Consider the following 23,447-nt stretch of genomic DNA (forward strand, 5'->3'; position numbering starts at 1 on the left):
GTGGTATACATATGAAGAGGTGGGGTTCCCTGCATGTGGTATAGATATGAAGAGGTGGGGTTCCCTGCACGTGGTATAGATATGAAGAGTGGGATTCCCTGCCAGAATGCTCACACCTGCAGGCATGAAGCTTACCATGGTGGGCCTCTTAATCTTGAACTTGAAGTTTGGTACAAAGCAATGTTCACTGGTTTCTACTCTGAGTGATTAAAGAGTATAGTCAGCCTTCTGCACCAAAGGTTCTGGATCCTTTCAACTAATTGGAATTGGATTAAAATTATTTGAAAAGATAATGTTTGTGTTGAACAAGGACAGAAATTTTCTTGTCATTATTTTTGTATTAATTATGTGTCTGTGTGTAGATATGTATATGTTTGTGAGTGTGTGGATGCCTCCAGAGGCCACAAGCTGCAGATCCTTTGAAGTTGGAGCTGCTGGGAATAGAACTTACGTCCTCTGTAGGAGCAGTACGCGCTCTCAATCACTGAGTCAGAACTCCAGCTATTGTCTTATTGTCTAAGCATTAATGCACAGCAACTGCGTACAGAACATTTGTTTTATTTTATTTGTGGTGCTGGGGTTTTAACCCGCAGCCTTACGAATGCTATGCCTCTTGCTGTCCAATATTAGGTACTATTTTGCATTCTAAACATCTAGAGATAGTGGGAAAAGCATGTAGATTATATGGTAATGACCACCATTTCTTAAAAAAAAAAATTATTTATTTATTTATTATGTATACACTATTCTGTCTGTGTATATGCCTGCAGGCCAGAAGAGGGCACCAGACCTCATTACAGATGGTTGTGAGCCACCATGTGGTTGCTGGGAATTGAACTCAGGACCTTTGCAAGAGCAGGCAGTGCTCTTAACCACTGAGCCATCTCTCCAGCTCATGACCACCATTTTATAGGGGTGAGGACGGGTCCATGGAGATGGATGGAGCTGAGGCCTGTGAACACGGCACTCAGGCAACTGGAAAGACGTGGAAAGCCAGGGGGAGGGTTTGGCTTGAAAGTGGGAGCAAGGAAACGTTAGGGTAGCTCAGTAGCTCGCTAGCAGTCATGACCGTGAGCTTCTTATAATTGCCTCGCGGGGTGAAACAGGTGTGTGGTGCTGGGGCGGTGGATTTGGAGGGAGTTGTAGCAATCAGCAAGTCACTGACGTATAATTTGCTCGCACTTCTATTCTTAGAATGAGGACCTTGCTTGGAGATGCCCCCCATTACAGCCTGTGCGACGTACTAAGTATCTGATGGTCCACCATCTGCTGTGGTGTGTGATGCTAAGCCATGCTATCTGTGGAAGGCCTGCTATGCTGCAGCTGTTCAGTGGGTGTGCCATGATTTGAATGTAGTAATAAAGGCGGCGGGGCTGCGTCCCAGCACCCCGGTTGCCTGGCTAGCTTATGCCCCCAAATAATTACACGGACACTGTATTCTTTTAATCACTGCTTGGCCCATTTCTATCTAGCCTCTTCTAGGCTAACTCTCGCACCTGGACTAGCCCATCTCTAATAATCTGCTGTAGCCCATACCAGGGAGATTCTAGCCTACGTCCATCCTGGGTCGGAGCTTCATCGCGTGTGCCTCAGAGAGCAGAGTTATCCCCGCATCCGCCCAGCATTCTGCTCTATTTACTCCTCCCACCTATGTTTTAACCTATCAGGGCAAGCAGCTTCTTTATTTAATTAACCAATGACCTTCCTCCATCATTTGAATGCCTTGCAGAAGGCCCAGAACTGACAGATAGTTTAAATCAATCTTCAGTTACTTGTCTGGATCTATCTTTTAGCCTATTACACGCGTGGAAAGAGAAAAGGAACGCATGAGAAAACCGAAGATAAAGGTGACTCTGAAGGTGACTGTCCATTTTGAATCACGTGAGAAAACCAAGGTCACTGAGAGAGAGCATAGCATCTGGTTCTGTGTGGAAGAGTCCAGTTCCTGATGATGGGAATGCTTCTCTAGGAAGAAGCTGACCTGGGTCCTATAGGTATATCAGAGCCCCCTTTCTGTAAAAAGGTTTATTTTAGTTTTAATTATGTGTCTCTACTTGGGCACACATGTGAGAATGTGTATATGAGTTCAGGGGCCTGTGAGGACACTGGTGTTGGATTCTCCTGAAGCGGGAGTCACAGGCAGTGTCTTCACAACTTTGTAAAGATACACAATCTTGTTATGTTTTTAGCGGAAAGAGTTTTGTGTGTCAGTAATGAATATAATCTGAGTACATCACTTCAGGCCTATACTGTCCTTGAAGGCCCTTGCCCCTTGAAGAGATGGCTCAGCAGTTAGGAGACTGTACTGTTCTTGCAAAGACCTGAAGTTCAGTCTCCGGCACCCGTGTTGGGCAGCACACAACTTGATGCTTAGTGGTGCTGGGTAGCAGAATCCAGAGTGAACTTCAGTTCCCTGACAGCTTGATCTCAAGGGAGACTGTGGACCTTAATCCGTTTTCCTCTCCTTTTCTACTTCCTGCCCATGAAATGAGGGCTTTGCTTTGCCATATGATCCTGTCATGATGTACTGTCTTGCCACAGGCGGCCACAAGCCAAAATAACCTCTCTCTTGTAGGCTGGTTATCTCAGCAAGTTGTCTGACACAAGGATGGAGGTCTAGTGTTTGTAGTGGATTGAGGTACAACCCCTAAAGGTGGCTCTGGATGAGATACAAACTGACATTAAAGCTAACGGCAAGGCCACGAAGCTCAGAGAAATAGACTGGTGTGCTCATCACTAGTAAGGGAATCTGTTCTGTTAGACGCACTCGACAGGAGCAAGCCCGGTAGACGTGCTCATAGGTTTAACGGCATCCACGGATGCACTGTTTAAAACTGGGCTTTAAAATTACACTCACAGGGCTGGGGAGATGGCTTGGCAGGTAGAGTGCCTGCTGGACGAGAGAGAGGACCAGAGCTTGGATCCTTAGACCCCATGCAAAAGCTCGGTGTGCTGTGCATGTCTGCAATCCCAGAGTTGGAGGGCAAGGACATCTGGATACTGGGCCGGCCAGCTTAGCTGAAATGGTGAGTTATGGCTTCAGCGAGAGACCCTATCTCAAAATACAAAGTGGAGAAATGAATAAGGAGACACCCATATGTTGACCTATGACATCCATATAGGCTTGCATGGACCACTGCATAGATGCACAGACCACCCCACCCCCACCCCCAAATAAAAGTATATGAAATTCAGTACATAACCCTGCAGATTTACATTCTCTTTGCTTGGATGAAGGCTTCACAGTGCCACTGAAGTGACTTATTTTACAAGATCTGGCTGAGAAGCATCAGCCATCTGTGTCCTTTTCTGGTGAAATGCGAGCCTGTGATTTCTGGGGTCTTATCCACGCCGTATTATCTCACATAGAGACAGGTTTCTGGAAGCACATGTATTAGAAATGGGACAACCGTCTAGCCTGGCTTTGTTTTGATTTGGCTGCTTTATTCTGATGTTTTGCTTGAGCTGTTAGAATGTATGAGAAATGGCCCAAAGCCCTTGAGCTGCCCCTGGGACAGGAGGAAGGGAGCAGGGAGGCCCAGTCAAGAGAGAGGTCTGAGAGGGTGGGGCGGAGCAGCTGTGGAGGACAACACTACCCGAGCGGGAGCACAGAGGATGTGCAGGATGCAGGGTAGCACGAGCCGGTGTTTTCAATGCTGTGCTGTGCTGCACGAAGAGACTCCTCACTGCTGCTGTTAGTGTAGCTTTATCAACATTGAGTTTTCTCCTTCTGCTTCTGGGCTACATGTCCAGCCATCGCATGAACAGCAGCGGCAATGGTTTTCCACACTCCCACTTCGTGTTTCACTTTTCCTGTTTTCTGAAAGGCTCTCTGGCCTGCGCTGTTACAGCATGGCCATGGACTGCCATGACTGCTCAGGGAGCATTGCTGGCTGGAACAGGGCACTGTCTCTGAGATCTTTACTTTCATCAGAGCAAGAATTACAAAGACCTGGATTTATGTTTTCAGGACAGCGGGGCCTGGGTTGACGTAGCTTTGCCCTTTGTCCCCAGCTCCATTCTCAGAGGCCACCTGCAGCTGCGGTTTGTAAATGAACCGCTAACTGACATCTAAAGGGAAAATCCTTCCAAATCTACAGAACCTCAATAGCCGGCACCATGAGAGTCAAGGAGGGCAAAGGAAGGATGTTTTAAAAATGATTTTTATGCACAGCAGTGCTTACCTCTAACCCCAGCACTTGGATGCAGAAGCAGGGGGATTGTAAGTTTGAGACTAGCCTAGGCTTCCTGACAAGACACTGCCTCAAACCAACAGGATGGAGCTGCCTGTTTCAGCCTCGCCCCAGAAATCTAAAAGCCAAGAGGTCATGAGAAATGGTTCTATCCAAGGCCCCCGGCACTGACTGTGTTCCAAGCTTGGCCCTTACTTGCATTCTGGTTATTATATTGCTGCAGGTATAGACTTATTCCACCTCAAGATGAGGTGCGAAGACAGAAAGTGAGGGACTGTAACAGGCTTGTATCTCAATCAGACTGTAGGAACAGTGAACCCCAAATAAGAAGGAATTTCCCTCGGAATCTCATGCTGCAAAGAGGTCAGCTCTGGGAAAGAGTCCACAGCTCAAACAACTTGTTAGGCCAGCCACCATGGAAGAACCTGAAGCCCAGTCAAGGATGAGTGAGTGGTGGACAGGACCACACCCTGCCAGGACCACTTAGATGTACATAGCCTTGCCTGTCAATTTAACGTCACTTCTGGACCCTGAAGATGAAGACAGGACTGGGGAGTCACTGAATCTCTCTGTCCCTCTTCCCAGTGTGGCTACATGAAGAAAACTCTTTTTTTTTCCTGATTTCCACTATTAGCTATTTTTTTGGTTCATCTTAGAATTCTTATAATTAAAAGAAACAACAACAAAGCAAGTAGGAATGGCTTCAACTACCCTGATAGGAACCGAACTCGAGAGACCTCAGTTAATCATGAATCATGAAAACGTTTCTTCCTCATCTCCCCCTACCCCTCTTTCTTTTCTTCTGGTGCCATGTATCGGACCTAGCTCTTGGAGCACGTCAAACACGCGCTCTACAAACTTCATTTAAACTGGCGGAAGGTGGACAGTGGTTCATCTTTATGATGATGAAATGAATCTATATCTTGAGTGCATGGTGGCTATGGGAACCCACACCAGTGACAAGACATGAATTCTTCATTCCGATTGCACCCATATCACTGTCCTGCCTTGGTGTTACAGAAATACCTGGGTTCCATGTCACTGCTGAAGGAAATGGGAACATTATAAGAATCTCTGCAGTCTTTGTAATTTTCTAAAATTCCACAGTTCTTCTTCCTCCCCTTCCTTGTCTTGGGATCAAATCTAGCTGTGTGGTGTGGACTGTTCTAGAACTCGCTTGTCTCCAATTCTCAAAAGCCTGTGAGGAGTATAAGTCTGCATCACCACACCACATCCAACTGCCATTATGAGGAAAATAAAAAGTTTAATACAAAAGGTGACAGACGGAAGCTTTATAATGAAATAACAAAAGCAAACATTTAAAGTCCCATGATCCTCTGGCCACAACTGGCATTGTAGAGAGGAGAAAAAGTTCTCTTAAAATGTTTTGGGGTGTGTAGGTGGGTTATACAATGGAATACAGAAAGTGGATGAAAAGATACTGATAACGGGAAGAAGAGGTATGGAAACTGTGTGTAGGGTAACACTGTATTGGCAGAGAGCAAAGAAGCACCTGTGGCTGCACGGCCATTGATTTATCATTAAAACAAGTGTAAGATGGTTTCAGTTGCCAATGGGCCAAGGTCCTGGTACTCCTTAGCTCTGTTTTCAATCAAGGACACTCTGAAAGTCACTTTGAGGGGTGTAGCAGAAATTCAAAACCTCCGGCCTTGATTTCACCACCTGCAGATAGGAACGCTTTGAACATCAAAGGGGCTTTAGAGGGTTGTTTAATATCGGTGTTAATTACAGGTATGGTTTCCAGCTGAACTGCCATTGTGAATCGGGACTGACTGACTAGCTACTTATGTGCCTACCTATCTAGTATCTACCGATCTTTCAGAGTAGAGGAGAAACTTACTTATTTTTACAGTCATTTAAAGTTATCATACAGAGTACTGATTTTCATATGACATTCCCCATACAACATACTTCACTTTTTATTCATTTTTTAACCCTTCTTCTCTGTCCCCTATTCTTCTTGCTGGTCCCTTGTCTAAAGTGCTTTTTTTTTTTTTAATCACTTTCTGAGGATTGGGGTTAACACAGTTGGCAGAGTATCTGCCCAGCATGGACAAAGTCTTATGTTTGAGCCTAAGCACCCTGTAAACAGTGTGCTGTTGAATGCCTGCACCCCAGCAATCCAGAGGAGGAATCTGGCTCAGACGTTCAAGGTCATTCCTGGCTACATAGTGCACTGGAGGCCAGCCTCGATCAGAAAGTTTCTTTATTTTACAACGATGTCTATAGATAGAAAGGAAAATGGTAAGATTTTAGGTGCTATATTTTCAGATCAGTATTTTTATTTGGAAATTTCATCTGACAAGTCATGGCGTTAAAGAACCCTAATTGACTAATTTGTGTTGTCTAACCTTTGTAACTGGGTCATCTCGTGTCTTTGCTTCCCGGTTCCATAAAAAGACCTGTCATGTCAGGATAAAATTACCACAGGACGTTTCTTCTTACTTGGCACAAGGGCAGAGAGACCCTTGTCTTTTTCACCAGCCACACAAAGCAGCATTTGCCACCTGCTTGGTTTACATACTGGTCGGCAGAAACTTCTTTTTTCCAGTCAGGCTGCCTGACAGAGCTGTGGCAAACGGGAACTGGAATTTGATCTTAAAATCTATCACACTATCAACACAACAAAATGTGATAGGAAATTTTAAACCCAGAGGGTGCTTCCTTTTTATAGGCTATTTCTTTATTCATTTACATTTCTCTCTATTTCGAACACCTTTAAACAGCCATTGCACAGGCAACGCAACACCTGAGACTGTGGTAATAATACGTGGGCAGAACATTTTCTTTTCTTTTTCCTTTTTGTTTTTTTCCAAGGCGGGGAGTGACTGTGTAGCTCTGGCTGTCCTGAAACTCATTCTGTAGCCCAGGTCATCCTGGAACCCAGAGAGGTCCTCCTGACAATTTCTCTGTATAAAACAGAGGTTTTCAGAAACTTTTAAGGAAGATACAGGTTTCAGTGTGGCATGAGCTAAATTTATGAGAGGAAAAAAATAAGGGGAAATTTCCCGGGCTTCTCAGGATAGAAACAGACTTTGTTAAGTTACTTTAGAGTATACTCTATTTTAAAAAAACTTATAGAAATAATTTGAGAGCTTTCATTGTCATGTATACCTACGAGACTTGGTCAAAGTGTGTAAATTGTTAATTTTCTTAAAATGTTAATGCTTTATCATCATCATCATCATTGTGTATGTTTATGTGCATGTGTGCACACACGTGACTCTGTGTGTGTGTGTGTGTGTGTGTGTGTGTAAGTGCCCTGGGGTCTGTGTGGAGGTCAGAGGACAACGTTGTGAAGTTGCTTCTCTTGTTCCACCTTTAAGTGGGTCCCAAGGGTCTAACCCAGACTTCAGGCTTTCATGCCCTTTAGCAAGAGGCTGCCTGCTGCGCTGTCTCTGCCATCCTTATTTTTTAACTGCACGATGAAGATAATATCACACACATATCATAGAGCATTTGTTAGGATGTCATGGGATGATCAAGCAGTTGGTTCACAATTTTGTTCAGTAGTGTGTGTGTGTGTGTCTGTGTGTGTGTATGTTAGCTATGACCATTATCAGCCACTAAACCGGACCGAGCTTTGAAACCCAGCCGCAGTGGCGGCGTTCAGACGTGTAACTTGCAGATTGCTTCCCCACTAATCTTTTCTGAGCCTCACCGCACTTCCCGCCACTCAGAAGCCCCATGGGGCTCCTTCACTATTTGCCCATGGCAATCCTCCCTGGGCAAAGGTAGAGGGACCCTGGACTGGCTATTAAGGCATGGACACTCCGCTCTCAAGAGATGACTTTCATACTCAGAATAGCCGGGTGAGATGAAAACACCACCTGGTGTTCTCCATATTTTAAATTGTGCTTGTGTCAGCTAGGATGTTTGCACTCTCATGATTTTTTTAATGCTTTGGAGGAATCCCATCTCAAGTGCTCCAAAGACAAAAGGGGAACCTAAAGCAAAGTCTTCTGAGTTTATCAGCCAATTTTCTCTGATAGAAAATAGACCGGGATGGGTTATATCACAGGCGAGTGGGCTGCCCCAGAAATGTTGCTCTTTTTTTCCTTTCTTTTTGCCTAACTTTCCCAAGGTGTGTGTAGGCAGATGTCCTGCTTTATGTGGAGAGATTCAGAGACAAAGACGTCATCAGCAGAGAGCAGGAACCCGGCCAGGCAAGAGCCAGACAAATATTACTTGATTCTTATCTTGGACAGAACACAAAGGGGCTTTGTTCGGAAGGCTTCTGTTTGCTATCTGGCCGTGAGCTTCTGAACGTCCCCCGGCTGCTTTATTGGAAGTTTATTAATTAACTTAGTGCCCGGCAGGAAGAAACGACTGTGAAATTGAAGACTTCAGTAAGTCTGGGATGAGAAGCTCCAATCTAACCTCACTTTACATACAAAGAAATCCGCATTAAATTTATAATCATGGACTTCGTAGAGCATCCTGGAGGTGCAAAGGGCTATTTTCAGAAGACCTGGGTCTTTAATCCTGATTTTCTGTCCACTTGGAGCCCCAATGCCTGCTGTGGCCACTACCCCCTGCTCCTCCTCCTTTTTTGAAACAAGGTCTCCTGTATAGCCCAGTCCAGTCTTGAACTTGTAATTCTTCTGTCTTAGCCCCCTGAAGTGCTGAGATTATAGGTATGTTCTGCTATTGATTTTTTTTCTTACACACTTATTACCATGTTTCTGTCTTTGGAATGTGACCACATACAGCTGTGATGTCATATTTCACCTGAATATGATGTCATATTCAGGTTTTGCCATCATCAGTTGTCAGTCTGGGCTCAGAGGTAGAGGGCCTGCCGAGATGCCAGTTTGCCTAGCTAAAAAGAAAACCTACCCTTAAATGCATATAATGATATGCATTGGTGTATTCTGTAAGAAGAAGGTTCAATCCATCACTGTGCGGGGACATCAGGGTTTATTTGGGTCACCAAGATCTACTTTTTACCAAAAATATTTAGATGAATAAAGCAAGAATATTTTTCTCAGCCATGAAGCTAAGTATCTCATTTTTTTAAATTTTACTTTCCTATCATAGCTCTAATCTTAGCCAAATATATAAAACCTTGGACAGGTTGATCAAGCTCTGCCCACCCCCTCCCCCTCCCATCTTCTCAGCCTGTGCCATTGTTCACTGTTCGGTACTCTACTTCTGTGAGATTCACCTTCTTCAGACTCCACATATGAGTGAGAACATGTGACATGTGTCTTTTTATGTCTGGCTTATTTCACCTAACACAGGAGGAGGGAAAGTTGCAAAGCCCTAGTGTCCTGCAGGCTGCCTGAAACAAAATAACAGGGATTGCATACTTCAGAGCAGGCATTCTTTGGTTTGTTTGTTTCATTTTGATTTGGTCTGGTTTCTTCAAGACAGGATTTCTCTGTAGTCCTGGCTGGCCTCAGGCTTGCTTCGTAGACCAAGCTGGCCCTGAACTCGGAGATCTGCCTGTTTCTGCTACTCAAATGCTAGGATTAAAGGTGTGAGCCACCAAGACCAGCTCAGATAAATATTCTTACCATGAAGAAACAATAATTGTTTGGGGGGGGTGTGGTAGATAATACTGATTGTCACAACTGATGACACAATATGCATTTGTATCAAAGCAATAGAGAGCATCCCACAGAATTGGAGAGTCATTAGAAATTTATCCAATCTATTGGATTCAAAGTGATCTGGGTGACTGAAGTGGATTATGAGCTTAGAGAATGCCTGATTCTCTCATAGATAAACTAGAAATTTGATATATCAGTGGAAGCATAAAGAAAGGTCACTACCTCCCTGATGATCTGCGCAGACGTAGTCCTCCCTCTCCACTTCATCATGACTAAAAGGTCCCTATGGCTACTTATAACTGATCTCATCTGCGTCACTCCTCTGTGTAGCATAAGCACCCTCTGTGGACGTTTGTTTATGATTTGGCTGAGCAAATATGCATAAAGAGCAAGGCCAGAAGAGAAAAGATCAATAGAACATCTTGTTGGACATGCCGAGGGCTAAAATGGACAGACATCAAAATCAAACTCTTAAAAATGACAGCAGTCTTAAACATAATAGCAGATGAGGAAAAGGGATCGTTCTTCTGGAGAGAGGATGTTTAGCCATCATCCAATCTGTTAGGAGACTCCACGATTAAAGAGCAAAGGCGGAGAAGTCAAAGCGGGAATCTCCATCATGTTCACTAACCCAAGCAGGCTGACCTCTGTACACGGGGAACCTCAAGAAGGCAAAGTCGCTTCTGATGACCCCAGGTGAGTACATGCTTTAGCATGCTAGTAAATCCTTTGAGAATAGATCTCTAGAGGAAATTATATTTGCTTCAGAGTGAGAAAGAAGCTACTAGAACAAAAAAAACTAACAAGAAACTCCAATACACCAGTACTGAGAAAAGGGAAGGCAATGTGGTGGGGAGGACAAACCAATGAGATTGAGAGACCGTGAAATGTAAAACTGCGATCTCTCATGCTGTGCTCCTAAATATCACATTTGCTCAGAACTCACTGTAATGACTTTCTTTCTTAAAGCCGTTTGCTTTTCCATAATGTTTGGTTAATGTTGAGTTTGATGATTTAGTTAATGGTGATATTTGATGATTAAGAGTGAAGCCAGCAGCTGCCTTGTGTGAAAACCTGGCACGGCGCATCTCTCCCTCACCTGGAGCGAATCACAGAGCTTGGAGTGCCTCACCTAGAGAGCTGCAGGTGGATGCTGCACGCACTTGGGACAGGGGAGAGGGTGCAGTTGTCTCTGAGGTTTTCACTTGCTGTCCCTGTTCTGGGAGGGTCTCACATGCAGGGGACTCCTGTTACAGCCCCCCCCCAGGGTCAACTCAGAGGCTGGGTGGGATGATATGGGACACCCTTGTAGGTATGCTTGATTCTAGCAGAAACCCCCAAAGACTCCAAATACTGCCTCAATGTCATTATTAGCTGAGGTAGGTAGGGATCACTGCACAGCAGCAAGAGATAAATGAATGAAAGACCTTTACATCACCGTGGTCATCAAATACCAGATGAGACCACAAGGCCAGAATGTTAGGGATCAGGAGTTCTCTACAACCAAGCTAAACCCAGAATGGTTTGAGATGGGTGCACAATGGTAATACCAGGGCACCTCTTGCCACAACCCCCCCATCAGTTCAGACATTCTACAACCTGCCTAGCAGAATCCTAGCATTCATGCATAGTTGGCCAACAGTCACAATGCTGGAGGTCACAACCAAGCAATGAATTAACAGCTTCTATCTGGGTTACCGGAGCTAATGCTTCTGGCCTGTGGGCTATGATAGTGTTGTCTAGGTAACCTCTTAGAAGCTGGGAGACTGCTTTTGCTAAAAGCCATCGACTCTTTCCTAGAACCCATGGGCTACCTAATGTATCATTAAAATGGGATAAAAGGCCTGGCATTCTTGTCCCCATATCATGTCCCTTTTGTTGCTGTGACCTTTGAGCCAGACTATTTAGCTCTGCGTTTAGTCGTATTTTGCCCAAGTTCATAACACAGGGTGAAATCTTGTCCGCTGCCCTTTGGAGTGGGTATGCCTATCCCGCCCTTCTGCTTTCTTGACAGCTCAGGCACCCACAGTCCCTCATCCTTATTATAAGGGAACCAAACCATGAGCTGAAGACAAAGGTGCCAGCAGCAGGTGGGAATTAACAGCCCTGAAAGTCCTAACGGTCCAATGACTAGTCCCCAAGCACAGGCGGGACATTTACGCTGGACGTGGGGCTCAGTAACAGGAGGAACTCAGCAGCTGAAACTTAGGTCACTTCCTGACAGTCTGCAAAGCCTGAAGGGCAGAATGCTTGCTCATAAAAAGGAAAATACCTCCTAAAACTGTGCCTGTCACCAACTGATGATTACCTTAGCCCGCTCTAAAAAAAAAAAAAAAAAAAAAAAAAAAAAAAGCCAAACCAAAACCCAAAAACCAACCAACCAAACAAACAAAAACCTAATGAAAGTCTGACACTTCCTTTGTCCAAGCAAACAGCCTGGTCACCTCTGGGCCGTCAGGCTGAAGTCAGCCAGTGAATGGAGGCCCCAACTTTGCATGCTTTGTTTTTAGTGTGTGGGTGACTCTCATTTTCACTCATTCCATGTTACAAGATCCCAGAGTCTGGTTCCTTTTCCTGTCCCATATTTGGGTTTCTTATATATTACTTACTATTTACCTGGTATTAACTGGCAAGCCTGGCTTTTATTTGGCAACCTTATTGTCTGAACTCTGTGGGTCTCCAGAGATGGGGAGTTGGCAGAGTCAGCAGTGAGTGTCTGCGAAGCTGAGAACTGCCGTGAAGACCGTGGAGACCACAAGTCACTGTCTGTTAGTGAAAAAGCCACAACCGTTCTGAGAGGTGACCAGGACGCAGCCCGAGTCTCCTTGCCACTTTATCTCTATACCTGTTCCCGAGAGGGAGGAGCAAGCTGGAGAAGCCTCTCCTTCACAGTCCTCCAGGGCCAAGCGGGCCACGCTCTAAATTATGTGCATTTAAGGACTGGTTTTGTCGGGCAGGCGATGCGATTGTTAGAGAGGAATGGGCCCAGCACCGGGGAAGGGTTGTTCAGAGGGTGAGGGTGGGGGAACTGGGAACACCAGCAGACACACACTGATAAGCTGCAGGAGAGAGCAGACCTTCAAATCCACACATGTACGGCACGACATTAAACATACAGAATGTTCTGTGACTGATGTTTGAAAGACATTTTTTGAAGGCTTTGTGAATCACCCTTATTTCGTTAGCATCGCCTGACACTCCCCCCGGGGATTGCCTACCAAGAACTGAGTATCTCATCCACACTCTGTAGTCTGGACATGACTGGTTGGGCTTACAGTGTGGAGCTGTTCATGCTAGCAGCGTTTCTCAGTTCGTCATGGCCAAAAATCTTTGTTCAGCTCTTATGGGTTTTTTTTATGAATCCTTACGTCAATTGTTACCTCTAATTAGTAGGGGTTTTTAGAGGATTTATCACGCAAGCCTTCAGAAATTCTAGAACGAATGACAGTTACTGCGGTTACATGTTTTTGAGAGGTTTTAGTATGAAGTGTTTGACTCAGATTCACGGTCCTCCTGCCTCAGCCTCCCTAGGACTGGAATTATAGGCATGCTCACCACGCCAGGCTAACATGGACACTAACACAGAACAATATGATATCCTGGTATGGGCATCTCTAGTAGGCGTTTCTAATTTATTAGTCACTATTTATCTTGACTCTTACGTTTGTGGTGTTTTTGTAGAATTACTCTCTTGGAGGGAGGCTGAATTCAATCATAAAGTGAAACCCGGGTAAAATGGAGGGATTTTCGTGGTGCTCAATTGTTATTCAGTCACACACAGCTCAAGGCTGTATTACTATGCAGCTTCCAGTGCCATGGAAACTAGTTAAGCTTTCCCATGCCTCTGCATCTAAAAGTTGCCTGTTAAAAATACAGTTCCTCTGCAAAATCATAGTCAAGAGGGAGGAGCTGTTTCTATATGGCAGGGTTTAAACTAATGAAATAAATCTGCTTTTTGTTGTAAAAAAAAATTCATAAATGCCTAGTCAATGTTACTGGTCCATCCATTTTTCTTTTCTTTTTTAAATTTTAACAGGATATTTTAGGTCTCCTGGAAGAGTCACACCATGGCTACCTTGGAATAAAAAGAAATCAGGCTGACTCCAAGAAGCAAGTGTTTTTGGTTAGTCTCAGCCCGAGGAGGGCGGTAGCTGTCCCTGTGGAGTTTTACCACGGTGATGGAGGGAGGAGCATGTAAGAATGACTGGAGGCGTGGGTGGGGTCATGTGAGAAGACTGTTTTTCTATGTGGCACACAGGTGGAATTGTGTTACTGTCAACCACGTGACTAGAGCAAAGCTACCCACTTCAGGGACGGCCAGGCTGGGGCTCCTGGCTCACTCACCGGTGCTGCTTTGGATGGTCCTCACCGTGGTGGTTGTGCGGGGAGGGGAGGACGACCTCAGTGAGACGCACTCGTCATCCTGGGAGCAGCCCTTCTCGATGGCCCGCACATAGCTGTGGCTCCGCATGCGGAAGCAGCCAGGCATAGGCAGGTCGAGAGCTTCCACAGCCTGCGACTCCAGCTCGCTGAACACAGACTCACACACGGACTCGAACTGTCCGTTCACCTCCATCTCGCTCACCTGTGGGCACAAACACGATAGTAAACACCTGGCTGGCCGTTCCCCACCAGCTTCTCCCGCCCACTATCTGGAAACTTCATTCCCCGCACGGGCAGCCTCGGTTATGTATCATTCCAATGTGTATTATTTCCTTTATGCCACAGATTCTAAGTCAGTGGCATCTAGCTGGTAATATAATAGATGGTATTTTTAAGGAAGACAGCTTTGGGGATGGGAAGAGATCTCAGCATGCAAGATCTCTTGCTTTGTAAGCCAGAGGACCTGGGTTGGAATTCCCAGTACCTATAGTGAGAAGTGGTGTGCCTTAGGGTTTGAAGAGGCACCATGACCCTGGCAACTCTTATAAAGGAAAACATTTAATTGAGATGGCAGCTTATAGTTTCAGAGGTTCAGTCCATTATCATCAGGGTGGTGTCCACAAACAGGCAGACACGGTGCTAGAGAGACAGCTGAGAGTTCTACATCGCACAGGCAACAGGAAGTGAACTGAGACATTGGGTGGGGTTTGAGCATATGAGACCTCAAAGCCCAACCCCATAGTGAAACACTTCCTCTAGCAAGGCCACACCCACTCCACATCTCCTAATAGTGCCACGACCTTTGGGGGCCATTTGATTTCAAACCACCACATGGGACATGGCTATATGCACCTGTAACAGAAGCATTGGATAAAGCATTGGGCAGCAGAGACAGGCAAATCCTGATAGCTCATGGACCAGCCAGCCTAGCCAATCTGGGAGCTCCAATTTCAGTGAGAGACCTTGGTTCAAAAAAATCAGTGGAGAGCAACAGAGAAAGACTCCACCTTCTTGCTCTGGAACACACACCTGCACACTTCTGTGCATGTGTTTTTTACCTCTCCTATCAAAGGAGAGCAGTGAAGAAATTCAGGATGGGAAGGAAGCTTTGGCCCAACACCTTCTTGATAATTCTATTTACTGTTTCCACTTAACTTACTTTTATTTTGCATAGCTGGGGACAGAAGCTGGGGATGGGAGCCAGGGCCTCTTGCTGGGTAAGCATTTCATCACCGGCTCTGTTCTTCAGCCCCCCTTATGTGTACACGGGGCCAAGTTTATTGGCTTGTGGTCATGGTTCGTGCATTTCAGTGTAGCTTTTTAGCAACTACTATTTTTGTAAGCTATTTTCCTTTGCCTTTTGAAGTGACTAGCTCATCAAATAATTTCAAGGTTGACTGAAGTTCACTGAATGCAGCGTTCGGAGCATACATTTTTTTTTTTAAATTTTGTTTTGCAAGATATATTCTGTACTAAAATAGACCAAGCCTAGATATGTCAGAATCTTAAAAAGCACTATCAAGAATTCAAACTACTTACAGGTTTCACTTTTCATAAAAAATTAATAAACCTATTTTGGAGATAGGTTTTTAGGTTTTTAATGTAATCCTGACTGTCCAGGAGCTCTCTATACAGACCAGGCTGGTATTGAACGCACAGAGATCCTGCCTCTGCCTTTGGAGCCCTGGCATTGAAGGTGTACACCACTAGGCTAGCCTCATCCATAAACTCTTTATAAATACATTCATGAAGATCTTTCATTCATAAAGACCTCTTTAGCAAAATCAGATAATTAAACAACAACAATAGATTTTAGCCTAATATTATAGTGCATGCCTTAGGTAGAGGCAGGTGAGTTCAAGGCTATATACTGAGTTCTCTACCTTTGAGGCAGGGTCTCTCTCTGAATCTTGTACTGTTATTTTCTTAGCTAGGGTGGATGCCAGCAAGCCCTAGATACTCTCCTATACTTTTCAGTTCAGAGATGTGGATACAGACATGTTCAGATTGCATGGCTAGTTACATGGGTGTTGGGATTCAAACTCTGACCCTTACAATTGAACATCAAGCACTCCTACATGCTAAGCCATCTCTTTATCTTTCTGAATCTGTGTTTAAAAATGATTATATGGATATTTAATCATATATATATACAGTGTATATATATATATATATATTAGCATGTGTGTGTGTGCGCTTGCGTGTGTACCACAGTGTGCTTGTGGAGTTCAGAGAACAATTTGTCAGAATGGATTCTCATGTGAGTCCAGGTATCAAACTCAGGTCATCAGTCTTGGTGGCAAGTACTTGCTGGACCACCTCTCTGGCTCAGGCACTGAGTCAGAATCTGAGGTTAAGGATCTGCAAGGGTTTGTTTATTTTATATGTGACTCATTCAAGCTTGAAATAATCTCAAAGCAATTTATTCATGTATGTGCTCCGAGCTATAACTTCTTTGCTTTCTTCCCTCTCGATTATTGCTGTAGCAAAAATCACACACACAAAAAGTGAATTAACTGCCCTTTCCAAGGCTGCAGACATTAACCTTGGCTGTCTGTCTTTCCCCAGGGTTTATACACCTTCTTTCCTAGTTTTAAAAAAGCTCAACTCATACAGCAAACGTGATTTTGTGACTTGTTTTTATTTGACTGAATCATCTAGGGTAAACATATATTCTTAATAGGATTGTTCTTTTTTTTTTTTTTTTGGTTTTTCGAGACAGGGTTTCTCTGTAGATTTGGAGCCTGTCCTGGAACTCCCTTTGTAGACCAGGCTGGCCTCGAACTCACAGAGATCCGCCTGTCTCTGCCTCCTGAGTGCTGGGATTAAAGGTGTGTGCCACCACCGCCCGGCTAATAGAATTGTTCTTCTTACACAGACATAGAAAACCAAAGGAAATAAATGTCTAACTTAACAAGTAATAATAACCAAATATCCTTGGAAATACTAACAAAATTAAGAATGGAAATCCCCAAGCTACCTTGTAACCCTCCACATGCATATTTTAACAACCCCAAGTCTAACCTCTACTTTACCCATTTTTTTTTTTGGTTTTTTTCAAGACAGGGTTTCTCTGTGGCTTTGGAGCCTGTCCTGGAACTAGCTCTTGTAGACCAGGCTGGTCTCGAACTCCCAGAGATCCACCTGCCTCTGCCTCCTGAGTGCTGGGATTAAAGGCGTGCGCCACCATCGCCCAGCTTACTTACTTTACCCAATTTTAAAAGCTTTTTCAACCAAGTGTGAATCCCTGGGTCCTACACTTTAGTCACTGAAAACAATCCAGTACATAATACAATCAAAAGGAATCAAAACCCAGGGACTCCTGTATGCTAGGCAGACACTCTCATTATTAGAGACAACTCCAGCCTCTAAAACATCATTTACTTAAAAGGATTAAGTTACACTTATGTACATATATATTTATGTGCATGCATGTGTATATGGGTTATGTGTGTGGGTGTGCGTGCCAGAGTGTGCATGTGGTCAGAAGTAACCTTGTGGGAGTCAGTTCTCAGTCTGTAAGTGTCAACTTAGAGTATCTTTAGATTGTATTGTGTTAGGAAGTTTTATTTTAAATGTCGTTATTTGAGTTTCATAAATCGCTAAGTGGTTTTGGGCTTGCAATTGGGACACTTTCTGAAGTGGCCTTAAATCTACTTCGGCTGTTCCATATTTTATATCTATGTGAAGGGGCGTTCTCAGCACAGATGGTGGCACACTCAGAAAAACACCAAATAGACCCTTGCTCCTGCTATCCAATATTCAGCCAGGATTGAGGTTTCACTCTGTAGATCAGGCTGGCCTCAAAATCACAGAGATCCGCCTGCCTCTGCCTCCCAAGTGCTGGGATTAAAGGCGTGCGCCACCACCGCCCAGCAGGATTGAGTTCTCTATAGCATCTTAAGCATGTCAATTCCCTTTCATATTTAATAAATAGTACAATATACATATGTCCAAGCACAGCTTTAAAATAAACTTATGCTTAGTCATCAGTAAGTTTGTACACTTATTTTATATATGTTGCATAAAAAATTTAAGCATAAAGGGGTCATAAGTTTAAAAAAGTTTAAGAAGTACACCTGAGTCTAATTCCTTGGTTTTTAATATTTTACTTGGATCCTTCTTCTGAGCCTTTGGTGAATAATGTCAGATTTTAAATAGGAACAGACTACAACGGGCTTAACTTCAATACTATTTTCTACATATATATATATTAATATATACACGAAACACTATATGAGAATAACTCTCGCAAAATCTTCTTTCAGAAAAGTCAGTATGTATAGCTGAGTGACTTTGAAGAATTGTTCTCTGGATAATAACAATGTTGCAACTGTAGTAGGAAGTTCAAAATTGTCCTTAAAGATAATGTGCTGTTTGAAAGTTGAATATAGGCTAGAAAAATGACGTGTCATTAGAACTCCATTAAGGATGGTCGATCTTTCTGTCTTTTTTTTTTTTTCTTAACTCAAGGCCAAATGACTATACCGTGGAATTGCAGCACTTGACCCGAAGGCAGCATTAGTCTTTTTCCAGGCCTGATATCTGACGAAGCTATCATTGGGAAGTGATGGCCCAAGGAAGGTCATACCCACAGCACAGGGACCTGAAGTGCAGCAGGACAGCACAGTGTCCTGCTGCGGGAGAGGACACATTTCCTTCTTCTGAAAACACTAAGGTTATAAAGTTTATAAATGTGTATACGACTTTTCACCATTTTATTTACTTTCTGAGGTAGGGTTTTACTATCTAGCTCTGCCTTCCCCTGCCTCCCGAGCATGGGATTAGATGCATGTGCCACTACACACAGCTGCACAAAACCTTTTTACGGATGCATTCTATATGTAATTTTGCCTTGATGACCCCACTCTACGCTGTAGTACTTTTATGACTATGGTTTAGCCAGTGATGTCTACCTTAGGAACGAACCCCTCAAGCAACACTGCATTGGAAGCCTCTTCCATCAACACCATCCTTAAAATTGGATGGTGCCTATTTGATAGGCTGTGAATTTCCCAGGATTCCCTCCTTGTGCCTGACTCACCTGCAAAGGGCCTCTCTTTTCCTAGTAGACCATCAACACTAGGAGATGGGGATGAACACGTGGCTTACATTGCAGCGTTCAGTCGACTCCGTCAATGGTCCCCGTGCCTCTCCGCCCCCCGCCTGCCGCGCCCCCGCCCTCTCAGTTCTCCCCGATAATGACGCATGCCCACTGAGGCTCGGATGGCTCTCACCTGGCTGATGGTGCTCATGGCGCGCATGTAGCTCTCATTTCTGGAGCGGAACTTTGGCGATGTGAGCAAGCCTGCAGGGTCCAGGCTGTCCAGGCTTCTGTTGATGGAGACTTCACTCACGGCCCTCAGGTAACTGTGACTCCGGATCTGGAGTTTGGGTGAGTGTTCATTGGAGATCCTGGAAGAGACCAAAGGAAGGAAGGGTTTGCTGCGTGTTCACTGGAGGTCCTGGAGGAGGAGTCATATTCCACAGGGGCAGTGAGTTAGCTGTGGTTGCTGTCCTTGGTGCAGCACCCTTAACACCAGGACAAACAGCACTGAGGTCTTATTGCTAATGTGTCATAGTGAGACTCAGGAGGATAACCTGTTCTTACGTTTCTATTCTTACTTTCTTAAAATTTGTTATAATTGACATATAATAATTTTATATGCATAAATAGAGGTCATGGTGCGATATTTTAGTGCACTATTTTCTTTCTGAGACAGGGTTTCTCTGGTAGCCGTCGCTGTCCTGGAACTCGGAGAGATCCACCTGCGTCTGCCTCCCGAGTGCTGGGATTAAAGACATGCGCCATCACTACCATCGCCTGACTAGCTCATGCATTCCTTTGGGAATGTAGCTGTAGCTGCTGGTTGGCTGACCATGTCCCATCGGATGGTCTCACACACGGCCTTCAAATTAATGGAGATCAGCTATTTACCAGTGACGTGAGAGCAGCTGAACATTCAGTTATTGGGAAAAGAAATTATTCTTATCCATGCAGATTAAAAATGAAAATATTAGAAGCCATCATAAGTAGATCTAACAATGAATAAAAATCAGATTTAGTCACCCCTGCTAAAGGCTCTCTAGGGCGCATTGCATGAAGATAAATAGACCCACAGGAAAGAAGTTTATATGATATCAGGAACAAGACAAGGTGTGCGGGCTGGAGAGATGGCTCACAGGTTAAGAGCACTGACTGCTCTTCCAGAGGTCCTGAGTTCAATTCCCAGCAACCACATGATGGCTCACAACCATCTGTAATGAGATCTGATGCCCTCTACTGGCCTATAGAATATATGTAGGCAGAATACTGTATACATAATAAATAAATAAATCTAACAAAAAAAGACAAGGTGTGCAGTCTCACTGAAATCCAGAGAAATGTTGAGTACAAAAAAAATCACACGTTTTCAAAGCACAGCCATGGGAAGTAAGGACACTCCAAAAGTCCTTGAAGCGGCAATGCATGAGGTCACACCCATTCCTAAGGATTACAGGAAACTGCTTAATAACAGCTGAAAAACAGATTCTGGGTAAGACTGCTACCCCAGAATTTGCTTAGCAGCGGTTTTATTCACCAATTGGACGGACAAAACACTGAAAACAGATGTAGACCAAATGTCTGAAGGAAACCTGGTATTTTATTACGATGAGGAAGAAACGATTGTTCTAGAAGCCTTTCCTATGGGTTATCTGGGCAGCTCTCAAGAAAGAGGACGCCTCTGCCAGGACAAGCAGATACTTTTTATGTGTTAATGATATTCTGGAGATCCATATTGGGTTCCTTTGCTATCCCAGGAATTCTACCCAGCCAGTAAACTTCAATTTATTTTCTCAAACATCTCTGTTTTGAAAAGTGTGTTAAGCCTTTATAAGCTAATGTTCACTTCCACTTAGAACCCGAGCACATGGTGACACATTCGTTTTCTTATGACCCAGAGCAATGACGCCCCCCAAACAAATGATACTGCCATTGTGTATGGTCATCAGGGCAATGACAGGAGTGGCGCTTTCATAACAGAATATATGCAAGAAGAAACAAAAGTCCAGTTTTTGAAAAGCGAGTGTCTGCTGGCTGAGATGTGGAAATGAGGCGTCACCGTGACAACCACTCATCTTGGTCACTTGTTATAAAATAAGGCATCGTTCCAAACATTTCAAAGTGGAAAAACAAATTGAGAAGGAACTGAATAGCTCCCTTTCAGTGAGTCATTTCTGATAAAACACACACACACACAAAACACAAAACAATGCATACCTCAGTAACCCACGACACACAAGGAAATGAACTTTATCTAATCTAGAGGGTAGAGGTTGCAGCTATCCACACAGAAGACAGCCTGGACATGCACTTCCTGGTGCAGAAGAGGCCAGTAAGAAACGTGGACACACAGTTTGCTCATTGCCCCCTCCACGGCAATGGATACCCCCTGAAGGAGGTGCGCACAGTCAGAACTGGGAGAGAGAACTACCCTTCAGTGTCAACTTCTTGGAATGAGACCAGTCTTCTCCCCCTGTCCTTCCTGAATCCTCTGAGACTTATCCTTCCGAAGTCCATAAAAACTCAAGTGGGATTTTGGCCTTGGGGGAGACGGGCAGAGAACCCTGTTCACTATCATATCCCTAAGCACAGCCACTTAAAGAGACAACGCTTAAGGGAGCTCTGGGGTTGATCGTGAGGCTATGATTGCAAAGAAGATCTGAGAAGACTCGGACCATAAAGTTTCAAGCCTATGCTTTAAGAAAGAAAATGACCAACTTTATAATGCAGAAGCAAAAATATGACCAGATGATTGGTTATTATTATTATGATTTTATTTATTTTGCATTAGTTTTAACTGAAGAGAAGTGATTCCATGTGACTGTGTCTAACAAGAGTCTTGGGTGGGGATGGGACACCTAACTGGTCCATCTGAGCTCTAAGCTTTTGTTCTTATCTGGTTTTGACTCTGACTCCTACAATGTCTACGTAAAGCAATTCCATATGTACAGAGGCAACGTCTGGCTTGGTTCTATTCTGAAAATGAAGATATTTGATCTTGGCCATGACCCCCTTATTGAGGTATACCACAGACATTCATGGCTTAGATGGGGCTTTGATTCCTTGGGCTTTGGGGTAGAAAATGGTACTTCAGCCAGTGACGACATTTGGTTACCGGGTTTCAAGATGCTTTATGAGTTAATCTGCTTCAGTAAAACTGAGGCCAACTTTTTCCCCCTCATCCTGCTGTGTATGCTCTATAAAGGGCTATTTTTTGATCAAATTGTTTCTTGGGTCGATGCCTCTTGAATGATTTCCACCTGACATTTCTTACTACTTATTAAACATGCAGGTATTGATATTATCCCACTATAGATCAAGAAACAACTTTTCTAAGAGTCTGCATAGTTTGAAGATAATTTACTTATTATGAAAACCTGATCTTGAGACAGGGTCTCATTAAGTAGCCAAGGCTAGCCTTGAACTTGAGAGCCTTCTTGCCTCAGTTTCCCTCATGCTTGTATTACAGGCAGGTGCCACCAAACCCAACTTGTTGAAGGCAATTTAAGTAGAAACCTTCCTATTTCTGACTTCTCCACTGTGACGTTCTGAATAAGGATGGCCTCCATAGGCTCATATGGTTGAATGCTAAGTCACCAGGGCATAGAACTCTTTGATAGGATTAGAAGGATTAGAAGGTGTGGCCTTGTTGGAGGAAGTGTGTCACTGGGGTCTGGGGTGGCCTTTGAAGTTTCAAAAGCCCATGCCAGGCTCAGAGTGTCAGTGTCTCTGTCTCTGTCTCTGTCTCTCTCTCTCTGCCTGTGGATCAGGATTTATCTCTGAGCTCCAGCTCCAGCACCATGTTTGCCTGCTGCCATGTTTGTTACCATGACGATAATGGACTAACCTCCAGAGACTGTAAGCCAGCCCTCCATGAAAGCCTTACTGTTATAATTTTGCCTTGGTCGTGGTGTCTCTTCACAGCAATAGACTAAATGACTAAGCAATAGTGACTAAGACATCCATCTTTACTCCTTTCCCTTCTTAGGGACTTCTGTCTGGAAGCTCATTAGTGTTCTTCCTCAAACCTGTCCTTAAATGCCCCCCCCCCCCATGACATTACAGTTTTTTACCTTCTTTATCAGATTTTATCATCATGCCATCAAAAGTCTACTTTGTCTTTTTATCCTACATTATTTCCCTGCACAACTCGACCTGACTCTATTATTGAATAGGCACCAACCCTCCTGCGTCTATGAGGTCCATAGCTCCCTCCTAACCTGGCCCTTTCCATTAACTACTGCAGCATGT

The 23,447-nt window shown here is 44.2% G+C and overlaps 1 protein-coding gene across 11 annotated transcripts in view; it reads right to left on the reverse strand.

The window, feature by feature from the left end:
* The window catches only part of Dlgap1 (DLG associated protein 1), a 791,676-nt gene that overhangs the window by 131,791 nt on the left and 636,438 nt on the right, over positions 1-23,447 (reverse strand). For all 11 annotated transcript variants that reach the window (XM_026789510.1, XM_026789514.1, XM_026789512.1 and 8 more), the window contains 2 exons: positions 19,390-19,567; positions 14,114-14,354 (listed from right to left, as the gene is read on the reverse strand). In XM_026789510.1, coding sequence (XP_026645311.1) covers positions 14,114-14,354; positions 19,390-19,567 — 419 coding nt within the window. The remainder of the gene's footprint in view (positions 1-14,113; positions 14,355-19,389; positions 19,568-23,447) is intronic.

This window comes from Microtus ochrogaster, unplaced genomic scaffold (genome assembly GCF_000317375.1).
Source record: "Microtus ochrogaster isolate Prairie Vole_2 unplaced genomic scaffold, MicOch1.0 UNK20, whole genome shotgun sequence".
NCBI lineage: Eukaryota > Metazoa > Chordata > Mammalia > Rodentia > Cricetidae > Microtus > Microtus ochrogaster.